We start from the raw sequence: 25,360 nt of genomic DNA on the forward strand, positions 1-25,360 counted from the left end.
CTAACGTCTTGTATTACAACAAACATCTGCATTTTTAACAATATTCACTACACTGATTATTATTATTCAGCTGCCCTTCCCCATCTGTATTAAATATTATTGCTCTAAAAAATGTTGTGATTTCATCTGAAACCAAGCAATATCAACTGTAAGAGGTGTGCATCTTCTCGGTTCTCTAGTGGCGTATCAGGGTTACTAGGAGATAGCTGTATATTACCTGTAATAGGCGTACATGTTCTCATGGAGTGTTGAGGTTACTCACAGCAAAGAAGAGGTCCATGATGCGTGTGTCTAGCAGCGCCTCCCTCCAGGACTCGCTGGGCTTGAGCGTCACATTCTGCGTGGCCTCGAACATGGCAATGTAGTGTCGTCCCAGTACGAAGCAGGGGGTTAAGGCCAACAGCAGAATGGCATGGGGCTGGGGAGGTCAGGGATGGGGGAAGGGGGATCAGTATGTCACCAGGGCTAGTGCGGTTATAGGAGTAGTGCAGTGCAGGATGTGGAGGCTCAGTATGTTACATGGCTCAGGCAGTCAGGGCAGTGAGGGGCTCAGGTCAGAGGCTTATGCACTGGTGCCATGCCCAGCTGCTCCTGGAGATTCCTCCACAGCTCACACTCCCTCCCTCCTCGCCTTAAGTCAAGGCTTATAAACGAATAAAATCCCATCAATGAAAAATACATGTACACACTGGACCAGGGAAGTTACCATAAAAATACATGTGTGCTAGTATTATTGTAAGAAAAAGCATCATCATTTCACAATTATGTGTGCGATTGTCTCAAAAAATTAGATCTTTCATTAGCTTTGATTCACTTTGTGTAATAGATTGTACTCGTGACTAGCTTTATAAAACCATTCAGGAAGTTTTGGGGTTTTTTTGAGTTACAATTTATACAAGTACAGTTTATGATTAGATGAATTGATAATCATGAACAATCCCAATTATGCTCGACATTGCTGCATTGGAGAAATATCTATTACTGTATTGTATTTGTACTGTTCTATCGTGTTTTTGCATGTTTTGTTTTATAAGATTGCACTTTATATTACATTTGTACAGCTCTTTGGGCAGCTTTGGTTGTTTTTAAACATGCTTTATAAATAAATTTTACTTGACTTCGCATAAGTTGCCTTTCCTCACACACAAATGCACTGGCCGTTGCAAAATTACACTTTTCTATTCATATCACAATGGTTCATTGAAAGATACAGTATGTGGTCTGCACTCTTGATGGGTTTAAAAACTGTACCTAGATTTCCAGTGCCTTTCGGGGTTAGAACATTTGGAACCTGAGGTATTGAGGTATTAGGAGCCAATTCCTGCCTGCTCCTTTATGGTATGTTGCCATGAACAATCACAACAAAGTGCCACATTGGTCAGCCTGCCTATGGGTAGCCGCACATCACACTTGCGAGCAAATTTTTACCCCATTTGTGCCAAATGGCTATGCGACATTGCCATAACAAGGGTAGATTAGAGCAATGACATCTTCAATACAGGAGAATAAAGATTACTCAATCTAGGGATGGCCCGACTTTTTGAGCCTTACCCTTAACAGGTGAAACTTGACCTGTTGCCGTGGCCAATAACCGATATTTGGCTTTTAAAATTTACAGCATTGAACTTTTCACATTTGTAAAAATTATAAAAATATAAAATGTATTTATCTGGGATATAAAATGTTTGTGTAAACATACAGCTATAAAATGTCTTCTATTTCTTCTATTTCAATTTTGACACATTAGTCTGTTCAAAAAAAAGAACCCAGAGAGTGGGGCAATATTGGAACCAATATATCGCCCATCCCTAACTCAAACATGCATGAATCAAGCTAAATACAACTTCGAGACTGTAAATGAGAAGGGAAACAATTATTGCATGGTTAAAAGCTAGTTGATTTTTCACAATATATTCACAATAGTTTCCTTTCCTCCTCTGGGACTGAACATAGATTGACTAGGACAAGTGGCTGCATGTGGTCAGATGTTTTCAAATGACATCACCTGCTGCCATCTTGACCTCTCTGTGGAACTGAGGAGAACAGAGGCAGACACACCAGTGAGCACAGAGCCACATCCATCATGCCAACAGTTTGGTTAGTCACCGGAGCTCCTGCATGCTCCTCATTCCAGCCTGGCCTCACAACTTTTTTTGAGGCTCATTATTTAAAGGTCCTATTATTTTGCTAAATTTACTTGTGCGTTTTAGCCATACTATAATGCTATTACCTCCTCAAAAACACACTTAGAGTTGTGTTTTATTTCATTCAAACATGTTTGAGTAACCCTTTATTATTAGTCTACATCTCCAAAGGTTAAAATGCTCAGTTCCACCTTGTGATGTCATGTAGTGGTAGTTTTCAAGTTAACAGCTACCTCTTACTTTTTGTTCAGTAGAGACTGGCAATTCCAGGGCTGAAATTATCCAAATGATTCTAGTGAAGATGTATAGAGTTTAAAAATACAGTGGAGAACTTCCTGTATTCCCACATGACATCACAAGGTGGAACGGAGTGTTTTCAGTTTGAGAGAAGACCTCAGCCTAAACATGCAGATTTTTTGTGTTAAACATGTGAATAAAACTGAATTATGGCCATGGTTTTGATGAGGAAACATTATAACATACAAAAATCAGACATTTACATAGACTATATAAAAAACAGTCTGGAATGGACAGTCAGTCCTCAGTCTGGAATGAAAATCAGGCTAAATCTTTCCCGTTTTAGGTCAGTTACCAAAATTATTTATAATCGTTAAATGCCAGAATAATTAAACTATTTTTCATGACTTTCTTCAAAGTCAAAATTTTACATATAGAATGATTACTATGCATTTAAACTATTTGGGAAAACCCAGATAATGACGTCATGTCTTTGGAAGCTTCTGATTTATTGACAACATTTGAATTAATTAGAGACACACCTGTGGATGTATTTGAAGGCACACTTGAAACACACTGCTTCTTTGTCTAACATCATGTGAAAGTCAGCCAAGCCATATCAGGAAAAGAATTGTGGACTTGCACAAGTCTGGTTCATCCTTGGGTTTCCAGATTTCTAGATTACTAAAGGTGCAAAGTTCATCGCTTCAAACAATTATACACAAGTATAAACACCAGCCATCATACTGTTAAAGAAGGAGACACGTTCTGTGTCCCAGAGATAAACATGCTTTGGTCCAAAATGGGCATATCAACCCAAGAACAAAAGCAAAAGACCTTGTGAACACCATAGGACTGTCCAGCCATCATACCACTCAGAACGGAGACGCAAAAGATGCTGGCTGACACTGATAGTTGTGTGATTATCCACAGTGAAACGAGTACTGTACCAAAGACCTTCATTATTCGAGACATGTCCTGCGTTCTAATGAAACTAAAATTGAACAGTTTGGCCATAATGAGCAATATTACGTTTGGTGGAAAAAGAAGGAAGCTTGAAAACCAGAGAACACTAATTGTGAAATACAGGGGTGGCAGCATCATGTTGTGGGGTTGCTTTGCTGCAGGTGGGACTGGTGCACTTCACAAAATAGATGGCATCATGAGGAATGAACTGAAAAACTTCAGAGAATCTTCAGACAGTATGAGATTCCTGTCTTTTTCAAACCCACAAACACTTTAAGGCAAAAATTGGTTCACCCTAAGGACAAAACTCCGAGCCATAAACAAAGTAATGTAGTCTACTCCATTCAGTGTAGAATGGAGTAGACTACTACTAAACAGCTGCTCCATAAGAGGATGTACCAACACCGGCGGGAGAGTTCCTCTGGACCCCAGTCCGCCGTGCATCTCCATCTTAAAGCCACTAACCACTCCTTTGAAGATAGTGAAGTTCAGATCTTAGCCAGAGAAAAGAAATGGTTTGAGAGAGGAGTTAAAGAAGCTATTTTTGTTAGGAAAGAGAATCCTTCCTTAAACAGAAATGGGGGCCTGAGACATAACCTCTCCCCCATCAACAACTCCATCCTCAGACCCAGAACAATGAGAACAATAGCAGGGTCGTTAAGGGCTGAATAGGGTAGTTTCAGCTGAAACTGGAGACAATAGCTGTTTACAGTTTCAGTGTAGTTAGCCCCTCCCCTCAGATAGATTTAAAGGCAGTGGCCACCAGCATTCTGACCAGAACTGAAGAAGCGGCTTGGATGAGCAGCGAAATGTCTTCACTCCCACAAGATTTGTCCAGTTGACAGATTTAACTTCGTTGTTTGCTATGGATCAGACCTGGACGACTGAGGGTCTACACAGATAATTTATTTGTATGTTACTACTGCTTTGAACACCTGTCTCTCACAGTGGACATGCGCCTAAGAGGAAAATTTCAGACCCCTCCATGATTTCTAAGTGGGAGAACTTGCAAAATGACAGGGTGTTCAAATACTTATTTGCCTCACTGTAGATTATAACTATATAGCAGACACAAGCTATATAACCCATATATAAACAAACCCATAGATCACGCTCAGGAAGAAAAATATTTTGAAATAACACTAAACGTTAAAAGTCATGTCAAAAACCTCATATTAAAAATTAAGGCAAGCATTAACTGCTTCAGGATGATCAGAGAGTGCTTGTCTTTTGAAAGTGCCTGTACCTTTGTTAATATCATGTCATGTCTCAGCTGTTGTACTGCACCATTGTCTGGTCTCAGACCAACCCAACGACCTTAAAACAATCATGCTTACAAAATGTTAGCCAAAAAAAGCCCATCAGATTTAAAAAGCATACTTTTTTGATAATTTCTGTAATTTTAGCTATGTAAAACTCATCTTTAAAGGTTTGAATGGACTGGCTCTTGAACCACTCTGTAAATTTGTAAATGTAAACTAAAGCCACAGCACAGGAGGACTGTAAAGCCACAGCACACAGGGACAGCATGTCTTTGGAGTGAAAGGAGCTAAACTTTGGGACTCTTTACCTGCTCAAATAAAGACTATCATCTGACTGTCCACCTTTAAAAAAAAACAGACAAAGTCTTGGCTTCTGCAACAGTAGTTACAGTACAGTACTCACTGTATTTTATTGCTTTTTCTACAACTAAGGCACCTGGATTTTAGTGAAATCTCAACTATTTTAAAAGCCCTTCTGGGAACTGGTGTTGCAAATTAGCCAAGGCCAAGGCCTATATCAGATTACTGAATTGTGTATCTGTACGTATTCAAATAAACATAAAAATAAAAAAGCAATATGTCTTCTTTAATATTTTATTCATTATATGAATCATTTAGAAAAGGCTGTACTGTGATTTCCTGCTTTAAAGTTATTACATTATTGGCATAAAGATTACACTTTATTGTAATATTGAATTGAGTGACTGACCGCCTTGGGGATTCCTGAGGATAGCTGATTGTAGTGGCTTTAAATACTCAACAATGCTTCTTATGAGTGGGAGGACTGTGGGATTAGCAGCTTCTCACGTATCCGTTCCTTATTATCGGCCCTGGTGTGCGCGCAGCCGGAAGCGTGTGCTGGGGTTTAAAGGCTGTATCCTGCTCTAAGTCTGCTCCTCAGCTCAACATGTGAAATAACAAACCCGGAACGCCCCCTCTTCAAGGCAGTCTGTAGGCTGCACTACCAAACATGTCCATCAATTCCTCCGGTATTAACTTTATAGGGTTCTGATAGTGATATATTATTGCATAAAGTCATCTCTACTCAGCCACTCTTAAGATCCCCCAAGTTATTTTTCCCGTAAGTACAGCTATGGCATCTCCTAGAAGGCCAGAGCAATTTGGGACTGCTGAGGTACTGGAGGTGGGAGACAATAGCCACTTTTCGCTTGGGGCCATAGAGCGGGTCTGTTTGATGCAGATCCTTCCAGTAGAGTCGCATTTCCATGTTCCAGGCCCAGGGGCAGGGCTCTGCTCCGTGAGCTGACGTCACCCGAACATAACTAATATTAACTTGATAAATAAAACACAAAACTACTTCCAGTTTATCATCAGCTTTTTCTGCATTTCTTTCACTTCTCTGTGCCTCTACACAGAGTTTTGAAGAGTCTTTATGTAATATGTTGGGTTTGGCTTAGATGAATTATACACTGTAAATGTAATATTTTTTATCTTGATGTGAGTGGCATGAATCAATAAACAGGAAACAGTTGGCTAGGGCTGTTTTGCAAAGGATGTCATCTCAATATACATATATTTATATGTCACAGGTGCCACTACTGGTGTGCTGCTGGTCCTGCAATCACTGCACGGAGGCATATTCAGTCCCATTCTCCAGCGATATAGCAGTGGTCCAAGAAATTATTCCAGTAAGATGCAACATCTAATTTATTATTTGAAGTTAATGCAAAGGAAGGACAAGACATTAAATGATGCACAAACAATAGACACAAAAATGAGGAACTAAATCATATCTGAAAAAGCAGTTAAAGAAACACAAATACTCAAATCATTTCATATTGTTGACATAAAGCTTTTGGTCACTTGAATAAAAGTTGTGAGTAAATCCACAAATAAGACTACTGTTAATTCAATAAAAGTATTATTCAAGTAGTATTAAAAGTATGCTGCTAGAAAAGCACTCTGAAACAGTAGAGCCAGTGTGTCTGTCTCACCCTCCGCCTCACCCTCCGCCTCACCCTCCGCCTCCCAAGTGATCACAGGCACGCTTTCGGCTCTATCAACTCTGGCTCCAATTCACTTTACATTAAAAAACTACTGCCCCTCTCTCTTTAACTGCTGCAGTGAGCCTTGTCATTTAGGTCTTAAAATGTTCATATTAACCTGCTCTACATTGTGGGTTTTTTCCACCATTTTCTCCATAAATCAAAATATGAACATTAATAAACAGACAAATCAGGTGCCTACTTTCCCCGAGGTCACTCCCTCTGGCATTAGCAATAGGTTTGATTGACAGCGGTGCAGGTGGGAAAAGGTGTAACCAACAGTCTGACTCTGGATTGGCTCTCTGGTTGCTATGATACTTGTGGTTGGAATTCCAAATATGGAACTCAGCTCCGAATTTGTTTCTTAAACTGCTAGTCTCAAGTCACACTCACTTAGCCTACTTATTTATTGACCTTATTCTGCCCTACCCACTTTTGCCTCTAAATGCTACTAAACTGCACTTCTTTGTGGTGGCACTTCCGGTTAAGTAGAAATCCCATTAATTGCAATGGAGAATTTTAGAAAGTTTTGCTTCTAAAATGTGATATAAAGGAGATTAATTTCTGTTAAATGTTCTATGTTCATGTGCACCAATGAGTCTCTCCCTGGGAGGCTTTAAAATGTCTCTGTAATCTGTATACAGTTGAAACCAGAAGTTTACATACAGTACCGGAACTGAACCGGAGCTGACTAAGGACTAAATATGAGTCTTACTACCAGATTTGATTTAGGACTGAAGAAAGACTAAGACTGCTTTTGATTAGGCTCTTGGTGAGCAGAAAGGAGCAACAGACTACACAGAACAACCACAGAATTAGAGACTTCTGATTAGATAAATAGCTTCATCCTCAAAAGGTTAAACAACATTCCAGTCTCATACGTGAATGTGGTCATTACAAAAAATAATAAAATACTGAGCCTTTTGATATTATTTGGATTTAATTTTTAAGTAACTTTGTCCAAGATACAGTGAAAAAATATACCCAAAAATATATACTTGAACAACAAGTTATTGACTTCTTTCACAGCAAAGACACAACTCTGCTTGTCACACTATCATGTCATTCCTCTGAAACAAGGGAATAGCCTCAAGATCATTCTAAGATTTGCAAACCGCAAACATTACGTTGAAGTGCAAAAGTTAACAAAAACTCAAAGGCCCAGGTGTATATATAAATGAACACCTCACAAGAAAGTCAGACATTGCTTTTCAACCATGCTTCAACAGAAATACTTAAAAAAAATAAACTCATGAAACGGCCTGGACAGAAATGATGGTACCCTAGAAAAGATTGAAAATAATGTGACCAAAGGGGCATGTTAATCCAAGGTGTGTCCACTAATTAGCATCATAGGTGTCTACAATCTTGTAATCAGTCAGTGGTCTTAAACAGTGAGGCAAATAAGTATTTGAACACCCTGTGACTTTGCAAGTTCTCCCACTTAGAAATCATGGAGGGGTCTGAAATTTTCATCTTATGTGCATGTCCACTGTGAGAGACAATCTAAAAAAAAATCTGGAAATCACATTGTATGATTTTTTAAATAATTTATTTGTATGTTACTGCTGCAAATAAGTATATGAACACCTGACAAAATCAATGTTAATATTTGGTACAGTAGCCTTTGTTTGCAATTACAGAGGTCGTTTCCTGTAGTTTTTCACCAGGTTTGCAAACACTGCAGGAGGGATTTTGGCCCACTCCTCCACACAAATCTTCTCTACATCAGTCAGGTTTCTGGGCTGTCACAAAGAAATAGAGTTTGAGCTCCCACCAAAGATTTTCTATTGGGTTTAGGTCTGGAGACTGGCTAGGCCTCTCCAGAACCTTGATATGCTTCTTACGGAGCGAGTGGAATTAAGACCAAAAAGTTCTATTTTGGTCACATCTGACCACATGACTTTCTCCCATGACTCCTCTGGATCATCCAAATGGTCATTGGCAAACTTAAGACGGGCCTGGACATGTGCTGGTTTAAGCAGGGGAACCTTCTATGCCATGATGGACGTCTTAGTGTCCTAACAGTAACCTTGGAAACGGTGGTCCCAGCTCCTCACCTTTCTTAGGATGATTGAGACCCCACGAGGTGAGATCTTGCATGGAGCCCCAGTCCGAGGGACATTGACAGTCATGTTTAGCTTCTTCCATTTTCTAATAATTGCTCAAACAGTGGATCTTTTTTCACCAAGCTGCTTGGCAATTGCCCCGTAGCCCTTTCCAGCCTTGTGGAAGTCTACAATTTTGTCTCCTATGCATTTTGACAGTTCTTTGGTCGTGGCCATGTTAGTAGTTGGAGTGTTACTTATTGTATGGGGTGGACAGGTGTCTTTATGCAGCTAACGACCTCAAACAGGTGCTTATAATTTAGGATAATAAGTGGAGTGAAGGTGGACTTTTTAAAGGTGGGCTAACAGGTCTTTGAGGATCAGAATTCTATCTGACAGACAGGTGTTCAAATACTTATTTGCAGCAGTAACATACAAATAAATTATTTTTAAAAATCATACAATATGATTTCCAGATTGTTTTTTTAGATTATGTCTCTCATAGTGGACATGCACCTTAGATGACAAGTTCAGACCTCTCCATGATTTCTAAGTGGAAGAACTTGCAAAATCACAGGTTGTTCAAATACTTATTTGCCTCACTGTATATAGGGCTACAGGTAGTCACTGTGCTGTTTGGTCCATGTTGAGTGTGGCACACACCATGTCACCAGAGGAAGTAAAGGAAAGAGTTGTCTCAGGAGATTAGAAAGAAAATTATAGACAAGCATGTTAAAGGTAAAGGCTATAAGTCCATCTCCAAGCAGATCCATGGAACTGTAGCCAACGTCCCTGGACATGGCCACAGGAGGAAAATTGATCAAAGAGACAGATAATATGAATGGTAACAAAAGAGCCCAGAAAGACTTCTAAAGAGATTAAAGGTGAACTTCAAGGTCAAGGAATATCAGTGTCAGATCGCACCATTTGTCACTGTTTGAGGCAAAGTGGACTTAATGGGAGACAACCAAGGAGGACATCATTGTTGAAAACAAATAATAAAAAAGCCAGATTGGAATTTGCCAAACTACATGTTTACAAGCCAAAAAGCTTCTGGGAGAATGTCCTATAAGCAGATGAAACAAAAATGGAACGTTCTGCCAAGGCACATCAGCTCTATGTTCACAGATGGAAAAATTAAGCATATAAAGAAAAGAACACTGTCCCTACTGTGAAACATGGTGGAGGCTCTGTTATGTTCTGGGGCTGCTTTGCTGCATCTGGCACAGGGTGTCTTGAATCTGTGCGGGGAACAATGAAATCTCAAGACTATCAAGGGATTCTAGAGAGAAATGTGCTGGCCAGTGTCAGAAAGCTGGGTCTCAGTCGCAGGTCACGGGTCTTGCAACAGGACAATGATCCAAAACACACAGCTAAAAACACCCAAGAATGGCTGAGAGGAAAACATTGGACTATTCTAAAGTGGCCTTCTATGAGCCCTGACCTAAATCCTATTGAGCATCTTTGGAAGGAGCTGAAACATGCCGTCTGGAAAAGGCACCCTTCAAACCTAAGACAACTGGAGCAGTTTGCTCATGAGGAGTGGGCCAAAATACCTGCTGAGGTGCAGACAGCTCATTAATAGTTACAGGAATTGTTTGATTGCAGTGATTGTCTCAAAAGGTTGTGTAACAAAATATTAAGTTAAGCGTACCATAATTTTTGTCCAGGTTTATTGTTTATTGTTGTATATTGTTTAAAATAATTCTGTTGAAGCATGGTTGAAAAGCAATGTCTGACTTTTATTGGTAAAAGTTCATAGAATCTTTTTGTTCTTATTACTTTTGTCAGATTCAAGTTATTTCTGTGACCATTGTGAGCTCTTCTTTCATTAACTGACGGGTACCAACAATTTTGTCCACATGTGTATATTGATTAGCTGTGTTTATAGAACCCCAGGATCATGTATTGATGAATTTAACAGGAAACTTACAGAGTTATATTCTAAACAAAGTAGTAAGGGTCTTTTGGTATGTGGGGATTTTAACATTGATTTGTTGAAATCATCTGAACATACACTGCCTGGTCAAAAAAAAAGTTGCCTGGATTTAACTAAGCAAATTGGTTGGGGTTGCTGCAGTTGGTCAGGTCTAGGTTCAGCAACAGTGTGTGCTCAAAGAATGATGTCAGCTGACTGACTACCTGAATATACTGAATGACCAGGTTATTTTATCAATGTACTTTTTCTTCCTTGATGGCAGAGGCATATTCCAAGATGACAATGCCAGTATTCATCCGGCTAAAATTGTTAAAGAGTGGAGCATGAGACATCATTTTCACACATGGATTGGCCACCAGAGACCTTAACCCCATTGAGAATCTTTGGAATGTGCTGCAAAAATTAATGCGACACTGGATGGAAATAAATCTTGTGACATTTCAGAAGCTTATCGAAACAATGCCACAGCGAATGTGTGCTGTAATCAAAGCTAAAGGTGGTCCAACAAAATATTAGAATGTGTGAACTTTTTTTTCGGTGGCGACTTTTTTTTTTTTTTTTACCAGATAGTATACTAAGACAAGTGATTTTGTTAACAATAAGTTACAGAGAGCTATACAGCCAGAGACAACTGAGCCGTTTAAAGAGGAACTTGGTAATCATGATTTGAATGAGGTCGACATTGAAAATACAAATGATTCCCATAATCCGTTTCTTGATACATTTATGTCATTGTATGACTATTATTGTCCAGCAAGGAGAGTCAAAGTTAAACATAAAAATAGATATGAGCCACGGATAACACGCGGTCTGGAAAAATCATGTAGAAAGAAAAATCAGTTATATAAAAAATGTATAAAACAACCTATCAAGGAAAATGAAGTAAAGTAAAAACAGTATAGAAATAGACTAACTACAATTATAAGAGAACAGAAGCAATATTATTATAGCATACTATTGAGAATGTTTAAACCCAATATCAAGGCAACTTGGACTCTAAGGAGGTGATCAGCCTAATTCCAAACATTCATTAAGAATAATGAAAAATGATGGCAAAGTAACTGACAATGTATGTAAACAACTGTACACTGTAGATACAGTGTACAGTTATCTAAATATCTTTTTCTTTTATAAAGAAGCATTTTATGGAGCTAAATTATTCCCTGATTGTGGAAAAGATGGACTGGTGTGGGCAGAATTATGTTTTAGGTTTAGAGTTTTCTCGAGTGATCCAGAAAAGAAGGAGCCAGTCTGTGTGAATGGTCATGTATGGTAGTTTGAGACGTCATGTGTGGAAGTGTGTTTGAGAGTGACATATTAGAGGTGGTAAGAAAATGTAAGAGCAAGAGATCTACAGATTGTAACAATATTCATATGTCAATAATCAAGGAGGTCATTAACAGTATAGTTAAGCTTTTAACTTATCTGCAACATGAACATTTACTGAGAAAATTAAACTGGTGCTTCCTACCTATAAAGATGGTGATAAGCGGAGACTCTTTAGACTTCCAACCGGAACTCAAACATGGCAACAGCATAAAAACATAGCCCCCCAGAAATAAGTTGTGATAAGCCCATATGATTAAACTCTGAAGTGAAAAGAGAAGATATCAAGGCAATATTGGCGGCCTTGATGATGACAAGACGCAAAACAAAAAATGTATTTGTACCACTGAATCAAACGAAAATGAGGAACAAGCTAAGCTAAGAGTGGAGCTAGCTGGTGCAAAGGCTGACATGCTAACTGAAGACTCCCCTGAAAGAACACAAGTGGATAAGAAAATGTCAGATTTGGAGGCTAGTCTTGCAGGAGATAAAATATTTCCATCGAGAAAGCATGGAAAACCTTAAAGACATAAAAGAAGAACAAAGAAAGCCAGGATAGATGAAGCAGAAAAACGCACTGTGGGTGAGAGACTGATTGATCAGGAAGGCCATGCTACTCGAAATAATATATATATTCACGGTATCAAAGAAGAAGCGGAGAATGGCGCAGTATCAGTTGGAGTATTCGTAGAGGCTCTACTCAGAGAGAAACTCGAGTTGCCGCCAACTTTTGTGCTTTTGAATGGAGAGAGCCCACAGAGCGTTGGGTCCTCCTCCTTCCAAAGATGCACCCCCATGATCGATTATTGTGAAGCTCTCAAACTACAAGAGCAAAGAAGAAATAATCAAGAAGGCATGGGAGAAGAGGGGTCTCCTGTATGAGGAGCAGCAGGTTTATATGGATCATGATTATGCACCTGAAGTAATGAAGAAAAGAAAGGACTACACTAGGCCGTTAAGAGAAAAAAATATGATTTCAAATACCTTTTCCGGCAAAACTCCATGTTTTTTATGAATAGGAGACCGGCATATATATAGTACAGCAATAGAAGCAACAAAAGACATGGTTGCAAGAGGATTCCAAGTGCGCATTGTCAAGCCTGCGGAGGACCCGATAAGGAGGATTTCACGTCAGATGTGGCGCTCCGCAAAGGAGGCAGACAGGCCGGACCATGTATCATCTCTGGGATGCAATCAGAAACTGAAAGCCTTCAACTACAGAAGAAGCAGGGACGAGGACTAGTGAGGGAGCCACTAGAACAACAGGAGTTTCCTAACCAATAAAGTGACTAACGTAAGATTGCTTTGCTTCTGATAATTCATGGTACAAGCTATGTACATGGACAATTGAGTGTTTTCCTCTCTTTGTTTTGTTTAGCATTAGTCAGGGATGTTTTTGTTGTATATACTGATATCCAACAGAATTAGTTTTGAAATGCTAAAAACGCTAAAGAATGGGAAAGGTTGATATATTCCAGTGATGGGTAGACTAGAGGGAATATTGGTTACATTGGTCAACATTTATGCCTCTCCAGGCTCTGATTGGAGTTTCTTTAGACACATCTTGGATTTGGTGACAACAGAGAGTGAAGGGGTGCTGATTGGTGGTGGTGACCTTAACCAGAGGCTCACCCCACAGCTTTAGTCCCCTGGGAAAGCCCGACTAAAAAATACTACTGGTAAAATAATTTCTACATTGATATCATAAATTGGGATTTTAGACATCTGGAGGGAACTTCACCCATTTAAAAAAGATTATACCTATTACTTCGCACCCCAAACCTTATACTCAACGACTATTTTCTAGTACAGAGACGGGACTGATACAGCGTAAAAAGTTGTCATATTGGAGTAATGAATTTGTCAGACCACTGCCCACTATTTTTTAAAAAATATGCATCGATACTGAGAGGAAAACAACAGTGTGGAGACTGAACTCAAGCCTACTCAATGGTCAGATGAGAGAAGAAATTGAGAGGTAAATTTCTGAATATATTGAAGTAAATGATAATGATGAGGTATCGCCTCCTGTATTATGGGATGCATGCAAGGCGGTATTAAGAGGAAAGTTGATAGCTAAATCTACATACATGAAAAGGATGAAACAAACTACACTGACATATCTACAAATTGATCTGAGAAAACTGGAAGGGATAAACAAAAACAATGTGGACAGTAAAATTAATGATGAGATTAAAACAAAAAGGGCAGAAATTAATTAAGCATTATGTCAGAAGAAATCCAAAAGAAAATGATCTACACCAAACAGATATTATGAAGTGGGGAGCAAATCTGCAAAACTATTGGCTTATAGACTAAAAAGAAAACAGACAACAAGACATGTTTATAAGATGAAAGACCCAAAAACAAAACAAATTGTATAGAAAACAGAAGATATTCATAAGTGCTTTGTAGACTACTATACCAAGCTGTATGCCAGAATAAAAAAATATGAGTCCCAAATAGACTCATTTCCAGAGCAGTTACTTTTACCACAAATAACAGAGGAACAGAACAAAAGGTTAATGACTGAAATAACAGCAGATGAAATCAACTCAGCAATTTCCAAGCTCCATAACAGCAAAAGTCCTGGAGTGAACGGTTTTAGCTCTGAATGGTATAAAATATATAGGAAAACACTAGTCCCACTACTGAGTAGGACTGAACATTTAACTGGATATTAAAGGGGGTAGAATTCCTGAATCTTGGAGGGAAGCCATAATTTCTGTGATAACAAAGGAGGATAAAGATGGAACTGATTACTCAAATTACAGACCAATAAGTGTGCTTAATGTGGATTATAGACTCTTTACAGTGATTTTAGCACAGAGAATCGAGAATATCCTATCAGAAATTATTAGTTTAGACCAGACCGTATTTATAAAAAAAAAAAAGGCAAACGCATGACAACATCAATCGTGCTTTACATGTCATGCAATATATCACAGAAAGGAAATTGGAAGCTGCAATTTTTGGGAATGGATGCCGAAAAGGCATTTAATTCAGTTGGATGGGAATTTCTGTTTAAAGTCGTGAAGGAATTTAACTTCCACAAGGAGTCCTATAGCATATATAGGATCCTGGATCCTATAGCAAGGATCAAGGTTAATGGTAGTCTATCTAAGGCAATCAATCTAGAAAGGGGATGCCGTCAAGGATGGTCAGTCAGCCCATTATTATTTGCCATCTTCCTAGAACCATTAAGCCAATGGATAAAACAGAGTATATTAAAGGTATACTAAAAGTCAGGAATAGAACAGAAAATAGCCTTGTTTGAGACAATGTCTTAATTGGATGGAGAACCCAGACTCACCATTGTCAATTTTGATGACAACAATGACAGAGTTTGGGATAATGTCAGGTTACAAAATTAATTTGCAAAAAAAACAGGCTAAAACTTTCAATTATGAGCCGAGCAAAAAAATAAAAGTGAATTGCATGATTAATTGCAGCCAATCAGCAGCCAATGAAGTATTTGTGTATTCTTTTGACAAAAGATCTGGAAACCCTGAAAGCTTCTAACTATGACTATCTAATATTAAAACAGATCTATCTCGGTGGAATTTAGTTCCATTTGGCATCAAGAGTGGAGGTGATAAAAATGAAGTTTTGCCTCGGTTACTATACATATTTCAAAATCTTTCACTTGAGGTAACAGATAAAGACTTTAAATAGTGGGACAAAATGATATCTAGATCAGTGGTTCTTAACCTTGTTGGAGGTACTGAACCCAACCAGTTTAATATGCACATTCACCGAACCCTTCTTTATTGAAAACTTTTTTTTTTTTTCAAATTCAAGACATGTATGTTTTACTGGTGCACAAAATGAAATGTGCATTAACATCACTGTGTTCAAAGAATAAAACCAGTACAATGCATGAACTCCAAATTACATACCTTTTACAAAGACTTGATCTTTTTTAATACTACCACACTGAAATTATTTTAATTTTTAACCTTATGTATTCCAATAATTAACTTATTGTATTTATGCTATTCATTATTTTTAACCCTCCCGTGGACCCACCACCTGCGGGAGGAGCCATGAGGGGCGGGTGCGGAGAGATCCGGGCGGCAGTCGAAGGCGGGGACCTCGACAACCGGATCTCCGGACATGGAGACTAGCTCTGGGGACGTGGAATGTCACCTCGCTGGGGGGGAAGGAGCCTGAGCTTGTGCGGGAGGTTGAGCGTTACCGGCTAGATATAGTCGGCCTCACCTCCACGCACAGCTTGGGCTCTGGAACCCAACTTCTTGAGAGGGGTTGGACTCTCCATTTCTCTGGCGTTGCCCGCGGGGAGTGGCGGCGAGCTGGTGTGGGCTTGCTCATTGCCCCACAGCTCAGCCACTGCGTGTTGGGGTTCACTCCGGTGAACGAGAGGGTCGCGTCCCTGCGCCTTCGGGTCGGGGACAGGTCTCTCACTGTTGTGTCGGCCTACGGGCCAAACAGCAGTGCAGAGTACCCGGCCTTCTTGGAGTCCCTGGGAGGGGTACTAGACAGTGCACCAACCGGGGACTCCGTTGTTCTCCTGGGGGACTTCAACGCCCATGTGGGTAACGACAGTGACACTTGGAGGGGCGTGATTGGGAGGAACGGCCTCCCCGATCTGAACCCGAGCGGTGTTTTGTTATTGGACTTTTGTGCTAGTCACAGCTTGTCCATAACAAACACCATGTTTGAGCACAAGAGTGTCCATCGGTGCACATGGCACCAGGACACTCTAGGTCGGAGGTCGATGATCGACTTTGTTGTCGTGTCATCTGACCTCCGACCGCGTGTCTTGGACACTCGGGTGAAGAGAGGGGCTGAGCTGTCAACTGATCACCACCTGGTGGTGAGTTGGATCCGCTGGCGGAGGAGGAAGCCGGACAGACCTGGCAGGCCCAAGCGCATCGTGAGGGTCTGCTGGGAACGTCTGGCGGAGCCCTCTGTCAGGGGGGTCTTCAACTCCCACCTCCGGGAGAGCTTCTCCCTGATCCCGGGGGAGGTTGGAGACATGGACTCCGAGTGGGCCATGTTCTCCACCTCTATTGTCGATGCGGCTGCTCGTAGCTGTGGTCGTAAGGTCTGTGGTGCTTGTCGCGGCGGCAATCCCCGAACCCGGTGGTGGACACCGGAAGTAAGGGATGCCGTCAAGCTGAAGAAGGAGTCCTATCGAGCCTTGTTGGCTCGTGGGACTCCTGAGGCAGCTGATGAGTACCGGCGGGCCAAGCGTGCCGCGGCTCGGGCAGTCACAGAGGCAAAAACTCGGGGTTGGGAGGAGTTCGGGGAGGCCATGGAGGAGGACTATCGGACGGCCTCAAAGAGATTCTGGCAAACCGTCCGACGCCTCAGGAGGGGGAAGCAGTGCTTCACCAACACTGTTTACAGTGCGGGTGGAGAGCTGCTGACCTCGACTGGGGATGTTGTCGGGCGGTGGAAGGAATACTTTGAGGATCTCCTCAATCCCACTGTCACGTCTTCCGAGGAGGAAGCAGAAACTGGGGACCCAGAGGCGGACTCGTCCATCACTGAGGTGGTTGGCAAGCTCCTCGGTGGCAAGGCTCCGGGGGTGGACGAGATCCGTCCTGAGTACCTCAAGTCTCTGGATGTTGTGGGGCTGTCTTGGCTGACACGTCTCTGCAACATCGCGTGGCGGTCGGGAACAGTGCCTGTGGAATGGCAGACCGGGGTGGTGGTCCCTCTGAATAAGAAAGGGGGACCGGAGGGTGTGTTCCAATTACAGGGGAATCACACTCCTCAGCCTTCCCGGTAAGGTCTATTCCAGGGTACTGGAGAGGAGAATCCGACCGATAGTCGAACCTCGGATTCAGGAGGAGCAGTGTGGTTTTCGTCCTGGTCGTGGAACACTGGACCAGCTCTATACTCTCCATCGGGTCCTCGAGGGCTCATGGGAGTATGCCCAACCAGTCCACATGTGTTTTGTGGATCTGGAGAAGGCATTCGACCGTGTCCCTCGTGGTGTCCTTTGGGGGGTGCTCTGGGAGTATGGGGTCCGGGGCTCTTTGCTAAGGGCTGTCCGGTCCCTGTATGACCGGAGCAGGAGCTGTGTTCGCATTGCCGGCAGTAAGTCAGACCTGTTCCCAGTGCATGTTGGACTCCGCCAGGGCTGCCCTTTGTCACCGGTTCTGTTCATTATATTTATGGACAGAATTTCTAGGCGCAGCCAGGGGCCGGAGGGGGCCTGGTTTGGGAACCACAGGATTTCATCTCTGCTGTTTGCAGATGATGTTGTCCTGATGGCTTCATCGAGCCAGGACCTGCAGCAGGCACTGGGGCGGTTTGCAGCCGAGTGTGAAGCGGCTGGGATGAGAATCAGCTCCTCCAAATCCGAGGCCATGGTTCTCGACCGGAAAAAGGTGGTTTGCTCTCTCCGGGTGGGTGGTGAGTCTCTGCCCCAAGTGGAGGAGTTCAAGTATCTTGGGGTCTTGTTCACGAGTGAGGGAAGGATGGAGCGTGAGATTGACAGGCGGATCGGTGCAGCGTCTGCAGTGATGCGGATGCTGTATCGGTCCGTTGTGGTAAAGAAGGAGCTGAGCCGGAAGGCGAAGCTCTCGATTTACCGGTCAATCTACGTTCCTACCCTCACCTATGGTCATGAGCTCTGGGTAATGACCGAAAGGACAAGATCGCGGATACAAGCGGCTGAAATGGGCTTCCTCCGCAGAGTGGCCGGGCGCACCCTTAGGGATAGGGTGAGGTGCTCGGTCACACGGGAGGAGCTCGGAGTAGAGCCGCTGCTCCTGCACGTTGAGAGGAACCAGCTGAGGTGGCTCGGGCATCTGCTCAGGATGCCTCCTGGACGCCTCCCTAGGGAGGTGTTCTGGGCATGTCCCACCGGGAGGAGGCCCCGGGGAAGACCCAGGACACGCTGGAGGGACTATGTCTCTCGGCTGGCCTGGGAACGCCTTGGGGTCCCACCGGAGGAGCTGGAGGATGTGTCCGGAGTGAGGGAAGTCTGGGAGTCCCTGCTTAAACTGCTGCCCCCGCGACCCGGCCCCGGATAAGCGGAAGAAAATGGATGGATGGATGGATTATTTTTAACATTTAAACACACCCATCCCCTAATTTCCATCAGGCTAGAATAATAATGAATATTTACTGCAAATCAGTGTGACTTCTACTGTTGCCTTTGAGAGACCAGTTCAGAAATGCATGGCTTCACCTTGGCCACTCTGTCATTTTCACAGCAAAGTCTGTTCCTTTTCTTCGTTTTTATGTCGTTTTATGTTTTTATACCGTTTGAATGGCTCATTTAAGTCGGGCGGGTACTTTGATAGGCACAAGGGTGCATTTGTCGAATTGGGACACGGCCAGCATCTGGAGACACTCGCAGTCCACGAATCATATGAGTCGGGTGCGTGTCTTGACCTCCGCCGAACCCCTGACACTGACTCACCGAGGCCACGTATTAAATATAGAACTTTACAACTGCAAAGAAAGGTGGTCTAGTGCTGCCATGCCTAAAGAGCTATTATCAAGCTGCTCAGTTGAAGGTCTTGTTGAGTTTGAGTGACCCAGGGTACACTGAAGATGGATAGACATTGAAGAGAAAATTATGCCACCAATACAAGCTTTAATGTGTGATGTGCAACTACAGACAAACTGGAAACAAATGGTTAACTCATGGCTGTGGGTGTCTCTATTGATTTTGTCTGAGATTATGAAAAAGCATAATCTAACAGAACAGTGCAGATTCTTGAGATGGATCGCCTATGACACTGATTTTGAGCCAAACAAATTGGATGGAACATTTAAAATATGGGAAAACGGTCCAAAAATGTATTGGGAGATGATTAAAAGAGATGATGTGATGAGTTTTCAGCAGTTAAAAGATTTGTACAGTCTATGTAACCAGGATTTTTACAGATACCTGCAGCTAAGGCATTATCTAAAGCAAGAACAAAAAAATGTGAATTTCGATTTATCGCAGACAGATATTCTGAAAATTATCATAAATGCTTCAAAATCAGAGTTAAGTGGTAAAGTTATTTCGAAATTGTACACAGCATTAGAGGATCTAAAAGTGGAAATCACAGAATATGTAAAAGAAAGATGGGAAAGGCAAGCAAAGATTAACATTTTAGGTGTGGATTGGGAACAAATAAGTTCTTATCAATGGAAAACCACCAGCTCTTGGTTTTGGAGGGAGTATGGATGGAAGCATATAATATGTTTAATCCTAACTCCGGCATAGAGAAAGTATGCAGATACAAAATATTAGAGGTCTTGTGGTGCAGATAAGGCAGATCACTTCCACATCTTCTGGGGTTGCCCCTCAATAATCCAGTATTGGACTGGATGAAGTATTGAATATTAAAATTACCTTAAATTCAATATTTCAGTCTTTCCTAGATATAGAATTTCAAAACTTAAGAAGAAAAGATTACAAAATGAGAATAATGTTACTGGCTAGTAAAAAGGCAATCAGGAGAAAATGGCAAACAGATCTGGTGCCTAGGGTGGAAGAATGGGTAGATGTTATGTTTAACATCTATAATCTGGAGAAAGTGACTGCATCTGTTAGGTTGGAAGTGGACAAATTTAATAAAATTTGGAAAGAATAGCTACAATACATTAGACAAAGTAGATCAGACTTTGTATAGGGCTGACTGAGGATGCCCGTGCAGTCTTAAATTTTCTTTTTAGTCTTTTTATTTTTCTCTTCCTTACCTTATATAAGTGTGCCCTGGTGAGAGGCAAAATGACATGATTTCTTACACCCTAGTTCAAGATACAAAGTTATGTTATTGTTGACTTGTTTTTTTTGTTTGTTTTTTTTAATGTATGTTATAATACCTTGTATAAACACAACTGCTGTATTGAAGATGGGTATTATGGAAACAGTGGCATTATAAATGTTGTGATTTGTGGAGGTATATTCTTTCAAATTTGAATAAAGTACAATTTTTTTTTTTAAAGATGGTGATAAGCAACAAGTAACTAACTATAGGCCCAGTTCATTATTAGATTAATTTGCAAAATACTGGAAAAGTTGTTTGTTCAACAACTGGATAGTTTTCTAGAAAAATCTAGCATATTATGTGATCAACAGTATGGATTTCGTAGTAGTAAGTCTACATCTCTAGATGATGGATTTTATAGAAAATGTAACATCAGCAGTTGATAAAAAAAACACAATTGGTATATTTATCAATCTACGTAAAGTATTCGACACTGTTGACCATAATTTACTCTTACAGAAGTGTGATTGTTATAGGACCAGAGGAGTCATTAAAAAGCTACTTAAACAATAGGCATCAATATGTCGAAATGAATGGTATCACGTAGTATTGCTTCATAAAGCTCTATCATGCAGAATTCCCAAAGGTTCTGTTCTGGGGCGAAAATTATTCATTCTTTATTTGAATGACATTTGTAAAGTATCTGGAATATTAAAGTTGGTAAGTTTTGCAGATGATGCAAATTTATATTGTTGAGGATTTGATGTTGATCAGTTAATTTCACAAGCTGAAACAGAGTTGATACAATTCAAAAAATGGTTTGATTTAAATAAGTTTAAGAAAACTTAATTAATGATTTTTGGATCCAGTAAGGCAAATTCTATTTGGATTCTATTGCAAAACTATTTTATATTAGAACAGATTTATGATCTTCGGCGTGATCAAAGATAACCAAATATGTTGAAAACCAGAATCAATCAAAATCAATAACATTTGAAGCTTTATTAGATCTCAAAATCTGAAAAAAAATATATATATTAAGTAATTTAACACTTGTTAAAACTACCTTTTCTTTTTTTTAAATGAATATTTTATTTCGGGAAGAGCACATATTACAGGCACATTTTCCCAGTACAAGTATTGTATGAAACATTATTGATCAAAGCCCCTAAGAAAAGTGCTTGTCAAAACTATACCATGGTCAATTAGTCCCATCCCGTTTTAACATATTAAAGAAGTAAAAAAAAAACAAAAAAAAAAACAAACCCAAAAACTATTTACAAAAACCGGGGTGCTTACATGGAAAAATAAAGTGTAGTCAAACATTTATATATGCATTATACCATAAAAATATAAATCTTCACCCAAAATGGAGAAGTCACAAAAAGTCTGTTCTAATTGGAGCGATATACTTAATCCACTTGTTCCAAATACAATAAAATTTGTTCCTTTGAATATTTATTGTGTACGTTAGCCTTTCCATCCTAAATATTTCATTTACTATATCAATCCAGCCATCCACTGAAGGCGGAGCAGAATTTAGCCATTTTTTAGTGATGTTCTTTTTACTTGCTGCCAGGAGGGCTTGCAACAGCTTTTTATCACTTCTCCGTTCCAAAAGAGCAACCCCTCCTAAGTACAAAGTTTCAAAGTTGAATGGCATGTTCACTCCAAAACTAAGTTTAACCGTGCATGGATCTCACTCCAATACAGTTTTAATTTGGAGCAAGCCCAAAATATGTGGTATTGATTCCCCTCCTCAGAACCACACTGTCTCCAGCATGCTGACTTATTGCTCCCCTGGGCTGGAGTTCTAAAATATCTAATAACGTTCTTCCAGCAGTGTTCTCTCCAGGACGGGATGTAAAACTACCTTTTCATGTGATACTTTTACTTGAGGTTTTTTTTTTGCTCTTTTATCTCTTCTTTTACTTAGCAAAATTAAGTTGTTCTTCCACCACTGTAGACCACATAATGAAACCTTATTAGGTTACTACAACTACTGTTTCAACTCTCACTGTACTGTTCAAATTTTATCTGTTACAAAAAGAATTGAAAAAGTTCCCAACAAGTGCAAAGCAAACATATACATGCAAAAAGTGTATATGGGTATATGGGTGCTGGTGAAAGGCACAGTGCAGCTCTCCAGACAGCCTGTAGGCGTGCACCAGCTGTCGGAGCGTGCAGCCCATGTTGACACAGCAGAGCAGGCAGACACATGAGGCTTCAGTTTACAGAAGCCTCATGTGTCCTTCACCTGGGTCCAGTGGGCTTTCACACACCACTACTGGCATACTTGGACCAGGCCACGGCGAGGGGAACGCACTGGTACACTCTGGTACTGGTACTAACTGGTCCAGTTATTTGTTTCAGATGTAGTGAAAGGCCAATAGAGAAGCCTTAACCCATGTCCAATATACTGTTCCAGAAAATAAACATAACAAATTAAAGGGCCTATGTCCATTTTTTTCTATGTATTTGAGCAAAATTAGTCCCCACTACAGATATATTGTATAAGCAGCTCTTGAGGTCAAAGTAAGCCCGCTGTGTATTGTCTGCATCCAATAAGAAAGCATGGCATTGTTCGATAATCAGTAAGTGTAGGCTAGCAGGCTAGTTATTTGTTTTACTGTCATGGCAAAACCTCACAATGGTCTCTGAGAGTTGGGAAAAGTGCTCATAAACTCATCATAGTGAATAATTAAGATGCACAGAATATGGTAAGTGAGGAATAACTTTCAATTCAATGTATTAAACATCAACCTAAAAATTTACCACTTTGTATCAGTCTGTTTTTGTTACATTAAAGGGCCAGTGTTACAGCATTTTCTGATCCAAGTTATAATTTTGTTCCCTCATCGAAAAACATACCTGGAGTTGTCCTGGATTCACACACAGACACAAATCCTGCATATTTAGAGAGCTCTCTCAAACAGAAAACACTCTGATGTGATGTGTGATGTCAAGTGGTAATACAGATGTCAAGTATAAAACTCCAAACACCATCATTAGAATCATTTGGGTAATTTCAGTCCTGGAATTGCCAATCTATACTGAACAAAAGGTAAAAGGTAGCCGTTCTACCACTTCATGACATCACAAGGTGGAATGGAGCATTTTGTGCTTTTGGTGATGTAGACACCTCAGTGTTATAGGATTACTCAAACACGTGTGAATGAAACAAACTACAAGCTCATCAGTTTTGCTTTTGTTAATGGTTTGACAAAGCTGATCAAATACCAACATATTAGAAATAAACATGGATCATTATGTTAAAATTTGGATATTTTAAATTGCAATATGGAAGCTGACGTTGCCGTCAGCGTCATCACAACAAAGAGCTGTGTAGCAGTTGGCACCGCTGATGGATAGTTGCAGATCATGCTAGAGAATATATGGCAAGAAGAACGAAGTAAGTACAGAGCAGAGGAAATAAGAAAGAGATTGCTCAATCCTGCATGAATCACTCCAAATACAACTTTGGATGATTAAATGCCGAGGGGAAATAATTATAACATGAGTGAAAGCTCTGAAAAGTCAATTTTGCAGAATAGGTCTGCTTATTATCAATTGTTGACTGTAAAATTATTATTTTTTTCCCTCACAAACATCTTGACATGAAAAAAACTATTGCATTATCCTATTTCAGACAGGAATTAAAATGCTTTCTATGATTAAAATTCCTATCTTAATTCCAATATGCAGACACAAAATATAGCGCATCATTTCCAAACAGATTCCATCTCTTGAGCCTGTTCTGATCCCAAGCTACAAGAGTGTATGATACCAAATGGCGAGGCCGGGGGTCGGGGGTCCTATAGCCTCTCTATATCCTTTGAGCGCAGGCGTATGGTGGGAACGAGCCAAGCATTCTCCATGGAGCAGCTCAGGACCAGCCCTTTGAAAGTGATAGGGGGCCGTCATATCTCCACACACTGGAGCCACCATAAGCCACACGCCCAACAAAAGCTTTATGCAACAATGTGAGCAACTGTCACTGAACATGTGCCACTAATCCAAGAGTCATCAGGACGGCTCTGCAATGCCCAAGCTCACAGGGGAACTGGGACTGGTATGGTCATAAAAGAGAAGTTATGTCAAGAATTCTATATCATTCATTTGCAATGATTTCATTAAATATAATTGTATAGAAATATCCCGATCACATAGATCAAAGATCAACACTGACTTATCCTTGCATAAGTCTGTATTACTGTACAGACTTATACATGGATTACTGTAATCTAGTCTTGAGCCTACTAGCCGCGTGACCTAAAAACTCTATGAAAAGCGGTCAACTAATTCAAAATGCAGCAGCCAAGTTCCTAACAGGAACTAAGAGAAGAGAGCACATTACCACAGTGCTGGAGTCCCTTCACTGGCTTCCTGTCAAGTTTATAATTAAATTCAAAGTTCTCCTCCTGACATATAAAGCCATAAAGGGTACGGCCCACATGTATTTTCAAGATGATATAGTACCATATCATCCAAACAGAGCACTCTGCTCTCTGCAGTTTTTCTTAAGTGGCCTTAGGAGCAGCTATATTAGGGGGCATATGGTAACCTAGGCACTATCCTCTGTTTCCTGCTACTTTAACTGTCAACAACAGTTCACCTGGAGTTTGTTCATTGGTATTCACATGTTTTTCCCTGTCCCACTCATCTCTGGGGAGTGCAACTGTTGTAACTCAGATGCCTGACAGCTGATCGCCCGGTGATGGCTGGATCCCAGATGCCCCTCCTGT

At 40.7% G+C, this 25,360-nt stretch overlaps 1 protein-coding gene and 1 long non-coding RNA gene across 2 annotated transcripts in view; one reads left to right on the plus strand and one right to left on the minus strand.

Annotated features, from left to right (window-relative positions):
- LOC129457312 (uncharacterized) overlaps positions 1-25,360 on the plus strand; it is a 348,575-nt gene that overhangs the window by 174,908 nt on the left and 148,307 nt on the right. The window lies entirely within an intron of this gene.
- xpo4 (exportin 4) overlaps positions 1-25,360 on the minus strand; it is a 79,822-nt gene that overhangs the window by 46,815 nt on the left and 7,647 nt on the right. Inside the window, exon 7 of the mRNA XM_033986799.2 lies at positions 263-375. Coding sequence (XP_033842690.1) covers positions 263-375 — 113 coding nt within the window. The remainder of the gene's footprint in view (positions 1-262; positions 376-25,360) is intronic.

This window comes from Periophthalmus magnuspinnatus, chromosome 21 (assembly GCF_009829125.3).
Source record: "Periophthalmus magnuspinnatus isolate fPerMag1 chromosome 21, fPerMag1.2.pri, whole genome shotgun sequence".
NCBI lineage: Eukaryota > Metazoa > Chordata > Actinopteri > Gobiiformes > Gobiidae > Periophthalmus > Periophthalmus magnuspinnatus.